General features: G+C 56.2%; 1 protein-coding gene across 1 annotated transcript; it reads left to right on the top strand.

The window, feature by feature from the left end:
• Window positions 1–3,855: 3,855 nt before the first annotated feature.
• Window positions 3,856–5,184, top strand: SOWAHA (sosondowah ankyrin repeat domain family member A). Its single transcript, XM_086471135.1, has one exon. The coding sequence runs from the start codon at window positions 3,856–3,858 to the stop codon at window positions 5,182–5,184; it is 1,329 nt and encodes a 442-aa protein (XP_086327261.1).
• The last annotated feature ends 798 nt before the right edge of the window (window positions 5,185–5,982 follow it).

The following is a 5,982-nucleotide window of genomic DNA, read 5'->3' on the forward strand; positions in this document are numbered from 1 at the left end:
TGGAAAATCATGGGCTTTGTCATCCTATTTATTCTGGGAAGCCTGATTTCATTTCAGAGGAAAGTAAGTTTTCCTTGAGGTACAAATCCCACCCCTAGCCAACAGTACCTAAGCGTCACCTTTCCGCAAAGCAGCAGCATCCTGTCCGACCCGGACTATCCCCCATATCCCCTTCTTCCTCCTCTGGTGCTTCCAACCTGGCGCCTCACCTTCCCGACGGCTCGGAGAATAGCATGCGGGAAGGAGCAGGACCCAGGATGCCATCTCCTTCGGTTCTGAGTGTCAGCAGAAACCTCCCTGCTCTGACTAGATGCTTTGCTCGACCTCGCACTCTATTTCCTGGTTTTGTGCGGTGTGAATAATGAAGAGTCATGTAACCTTTACCTTCCTCCTCTGAGGGGGTGGCAAAAGGCCCCAGGCTCCCTGTGCAGCTTACAACACGTGATGTCGAGAGTTTGAAAGTTTGTGAAACCGCTTCACGGGGAAGGTAACTCTCCTCAGTCACACAGTTCCAAAACAGAGGCCAGCTCTCTGTGGCTTATGACGTAGAACTAGCAAACTGCACTATTTGTGTTTTAAAAAAGCAGTAGTAAATTTATTTAATCACGATGTTTTGTACATTGCTTTTGTCCCAGCCAGGAAATTAAAAATATCAAGACAGTTGGCTTGAAATCTCCTACGAAGCAGCCCACAGTATTCTGGAAATAGCCCCACAAAAAATACTTGCTTTGTGGGTTTTTGGTGACACAGAAAAAGAGGCAAAACTTCTCATGCTTTTTAAAGCTGGAAATTTCAGATGACTGATGAGCATAACACCCATAATGCTCCAGGGTTTTATTATCTATATTAATAAAATTCATTCAGACAGCTTCATTTCTGCTGCACAACCTGATCAGAGCATGACCAGCACTCAGCAAACTGAGAGGAGCTCACTGGGATCTGACCCCTTGGAAGTTGGCACTCAGCCCGAAAGGTGGGCAACCAAAGGGCCTCCATGGATAAAGGGAAAGGTTGGCAAACAGGGCCCACCCCATGCTGTGGTCTGGAAATAGGTTAGCTGGAAGTGGTGTTTCCTTCTTAATTACAGAAAGCTCAGGAGTGACCTCCCGCTCGCTGACAGAGAGGCTGTGAAAAGCAGCACAGCCACCCGGCACGGGTTGCCCACAAAGGATGAAGCGAGGGCGCGTGGGACAGGCGGCGGGATGCAGCGCTGGGAGGTTACCTGGGGAAAGAGCTCCTTGCATCAGCACGGTTAAACGGGAGCAACCAGGTCACGCTTGGCACGGCACGAGGCGCACTTGTCGACATCCTCTCCCCTCTCCTGTGACCTCCTGGGGAGGCGTCCTTCTGCTCTGAGGCCATGAGGAATGCCTGGACCTGCAGCAGGGAACACTCTCAGCAACTCAGTCCCTCCTTTGGGACCCCCCAACCCAACCCAAGCCCCCGGAGAAGTGATGGGACCTCGGCAACCCAAGGGTTAACCCTTGGAAGCGAGGCTTCCTGGGCGCCTGGGGCACGGAGCTCCCTCTGCAGGAGGGGTGTCAGGCTGGGGGTAAAACTAGTGGGATCTGATGGCACCCCCGTGGATCCCAAAGGACACATGAGGGCAGGGCGCTGACGCCTGCGCAGGCAGGGACGGAGAGCAGCCCTTCTCTGCGAGCACCCACAGAAACGCCCGCAGCGCAGCGGTGAGCCCGAGGACAAACCCCAAACCCATTAAAGCAACAGGAACAACTTCTCCCTTTGCATTTGTAACGTAAGAAAACGTTTTCTAAACGAGCCTATTCTTCTGAATCATTTTCCCGCCTCCTCTTGCTCATTTGCAGACACCAGCTATAATCCCAGGGTACAGGAGAAAGCTTGCAGTGCAAAAATCACGGACCGCTGCGATTTCCTTACGCCTGCAATGGATTCTAGTGAGGAAAAGAGATCGATGGTGAAAGCAAGGTGTCGCAATTAATGTTGGGATGGATGCTCATTATTAGCTCTCCACAGCAGGCCAGGCAGAACTGTGGCGCTGCCATACGCTAGACGGCATCGCTAATGCCGTGGAACACTGGCCACCGGCGGCTGCCTCAGCGGAGGGCGAGGTTGCGGTGCATGCCATGCCACAGGCAGTAACGAGAGGTGTGCAGTTCACACAGAAACACCGAATTGCTGCGAGCAGCACGAAGATTACACGCATGGGAAAGAACATTAGAACCGCGAAATGATTTTGAGGAACTGTCTCAGTGCCAGCTTGTTAGCAAAGATAAAATAGCTTTTCAGAGATTTGCACAAAGATGGAGAGGGAAGGGGAAAGGCTGCCAAAGGAAGGCTCTGAGCAATCTGTGGGAAGAGGCTCTTCCACCAACGGTAAAAAGGTGTGAAGCGGCGGAAGGGAGGTCAGCATCAACGGGAAGGGAGAGAGGCGAGCTGCACAGGGAGCGCCGCACCTCGAATTGCCTTCAAAATGGAGACTTTGGCATAGGCTGATACTCCATTTTACTCAAGTTCTAAGACAGAGAAAAAACAAAATCTATTTTCTGTTTTCTTATCCAGCCTTGTACAGACAGTTACTCTCATCTGTCTTTGTGCCACACTGACTGTTCATTCTGCGTTCAGTCTCTCTTGCTGTTTTCCTTGACAAAATGTTCAGTCATTCAGGAATCAATTTAGTGATCTCAATTGCAACACTCGGTGGCGGAGAAAACAAGTTTGCAGGCTGAATGTCATACCTCCAGGAGGTCTTCAGTCCTACTCCTTCGCCTGGGGAAAGGCATTTGTCTGGGATTTTTTTTTTTCCCCTTTAAAATAAAGAACAATAATAATGTTAAATGCTCAAGCAGAAGTAACTGGTATGGCAGCAGAGGCATCTTCTCCCTTTATAAAAAGAGTGCTCTCTTCTCCAGGTGTACACTAGGAGACACCGGCACGTTGTAAGGATTTCACAATTCATACAGATACGCAGACACACGTATGGACCCTGTAGATGCACTATAGATAGAAGACGTACAGAGAATAGGTATGATAATATATATAGTACCACGCAGAGTTGAATCTATTTCAAAAGACTGACCCATCCACCGACCTCCTGACTTATTCTGAGGCACAAGACGCCGACCCAGAGGAATCGCAGCTCCCGCTGAACACCAAAGGCTTCTCCCAGAATGGGGACACCTGACTTTGCTGAGGGATTTCCACCTCAAGCTGCACCACCTATTTGCTACTGAAACAACAAAATAAACATTTTAAAAAAAAAACGAAAAAAAAATTGTTTTGGGAAGTTGGAAGAGGAGGAAATCCACGGAAGGGTTTGCTCCTGCCTGAGGAGCCTCAGAAGAGCCGATACACCGCCACCTTACCGACACCCGTCTCCTCGGTTCCCTGAGGGAGACGGCAGCGCAGCGAACGGGACGGGACCGCCTCAGGCCGCCGCCCTCCCGCCTCCCCGCGCGGCCCCTCACCGCCTCCGGAGTCCCCGGGGCCGGGGCCGGGGCCGGGGCCGGGGCCGGGGCCGGGGCCGGGGCCGGAGCCGGGGCCGGGGCCGGAGCCGGGGCCGGGGCCGGGGCCGGGGCCGGGGCCGGCGGCCTCCCCCGCAGCGCCGCCCCGCGGTCGGAGAGCGGCGCCGGAGCCGCTCCGCTCCCTCAGAGGGAGGCGGCGGCGGCAGCGCGGGCAGGGCGGGGCGGGGCGGGGCGGCCCGATCACCTCAGCGGGAGCGGCCGCGGGGGACGCGCTCTCCCGCCGCAGGTGCCTCCTGCCTGCGGATCCCGGCGAGCCCCCGAGGTGCGGGCGGCTTCGCTCCCGCGCTCCCTCCGCCGCGGGGAGTCGGCGGGCGGCGGTTCCACCAGCACCAGCACCACCTGTGGCGGCGGGATGGCGGAGCTCGACATCAGCTCGGCGGCCGTGTTGGGCTTCCTGCGGGAGCGCGGCGGCTCGGTACGCAACGCCGAGCTGGTGAGCGCCTTCCGGCCGCTGCTGGAGGCCGGCGGGGACGCGGCGGCGCGGGCGGAGCGGCGGGAGCGGTTCAAGGCGGCGGTGAACGAGGTGGCGGTGGTGAAGGAACGCGACGGCGCCAAGTTCGTCGTCCTGCGGCGGGAGCTGCGCCTCGCCCCGCCGCCGGGGGGCGCGCTGGCCCCGGGGGGCGATGGCGGCGGCCCCGACCCCAGCGGGCGCCTCTCGCCGGCCCCACCTGAGGAGCTGCCCGCGCCACGGGCCGTCTCGGAGCTGCGGGGCCTCTTCCAGGGCGGCGGTGGTGGGGTGCCCCTGCCTGCCGGTGCAGGGGGGCCACGGCGGGAGCCGCTCCCCAAGCCCTGCATGCTGCCGGTGCGCTGCGTGCCGCCCCCCGCCGCCCCCTCGGGGCCGCCGGAGGAGCCGAGGTCCCCCTTGTCACCCCCGTCGCTGGAGGAGGAGGCCGGGTCCCGCTCACCCGGGCTGCGGCGGGGGCCCAAGAACCACCGTGCCAGCGAGGAGACGGCGGCGGTGCCCCTGGAGGAGGCCGAGCACCAGTGGCTGGTGATGGCGGCCGGCGGGCAGTGGACCCAGCAGCTCCATGGGTTGCTGCTGGGTGACGCCAGTTTGGCGGCCCGGAGGGACTTCATCTCGGGCTTCACCGCCCTGCACTGGGCCGCCAAGAACGGCAACTGCGACATGGTGACGAATATCATCAGAGCGGCCGAGAAAGGGGGGGCCCGCGTCAACGTGGACGCCAGGTCGCACGGCGGCTACACGGCGCTCCACCTGGCTGCCATACACGGCCAGGAGAAGATCATCACCATGCTGGTCTACAGCTACCACGCCAAGACTGACCTGAGGGACTACAGCGGGAAGAAGCCGCACCAGTACTTGAAGGAAGGGGCCTCCTCTGCGGTCCGGCGCTTGCTGGGGGACCCCAGCCTTCCCCACCACGCAGAGCCCTCTGTGCCCATCAAGAAGACCACGAAGCTGGCCGCTTCCATCTTGAGCTCCACTAGCACTTTCCTGGGGGTCATCTCCGACGACATGGCTTTCTATGATCTCACCAAAGGTTTAAGGAAGCCCTCGTCCTTAAACAAGCTCCTGGCTGCCACTACGGGCCCGAGGAGGAAGCCAAAGACCAGAGGGGGCTTCCCTTCATATTCCTCCCTCTCCGAGGTAGTGGAGGAGGAGGAAGAGGAGGTCGTTGTGAAGCGCAGACCTGTTTCTGAGCTGTTCTTTGGCCACTAGCCTCTGCCGCCTTGGGGCTGAAATTGTTTAATAATGTGACTGGGTGTCTCAGTTTTTCTCTCGCAGAAGCAGCTTGGATTTCTTCTCTCTGTGTCTGCCGTCTTGGATGTTTCACTAAATCAGTGATAGGGTCTGGCTCCAAAGCTGATGGGTGAAACCCAGCTTGCAGACCCCTGTGGAGAGGGAGCTGCCCAGGGAGCGCTGTAAGTGCTGTGTTTACTGTCGTGCTGCTGTACCGGCAGAGACCACAAAACTTACTGGTTGAAAAACTAAAACGACCTCTGTGTGTGCAGACAGGTTAGAATGCTTAAGGTACAGCCTCCTGTGTTCCTTGGCTGGAGAGAGAAAGTAAGGTAAAGAATTGCCTATTCTACACTGTGAACAGCAAGCTGGTAGCTGGCTACTTTAACATGGCTTGTTATACAGCAGGCTTAAATTATCAGAGGAAAGACGCGTAGTTTTCTATGATGTTTCTGATTATTTTGGTAACAGAAGAGGAATATTTCTATTTAAAAAAAAAAGTGTACTTTTTCAAAACAAAGTTTCTCACTATCAGAAATACTAACGTAACAATCTCAGTTGTTGCCTAATGCGTTTTATTAGATGAACAATTGAAAAAAATAAAAAATCCAACCCTCAGCACTCAAGTCACCGTGACCTGTCTACCTCAATTTGAAAGCTAGATGAGCGTTTTAATTTTTTTTTCCTCTTCCTGAAGGACTTTTTGACCAGGTGGCAGTCACCGCACGTCTTGATGATACTGTGAACATTTAAACTTACCTGGAGTTCAGTCAATCT

This window comes from Leptosomus discolor, chromosome 10, assembly GCF_034619465.1.
Source record: "Leptosomus discolor isolate bLepDis1 chromosome 10, bLepDis1.hap2, whole genome shotgun sequence".
NCBI lineage: Eukaryota > Metazoa > Chordata > Aves > Leptosomiformes > Leptosomidae > Leptosomus > Leptosomus discolor.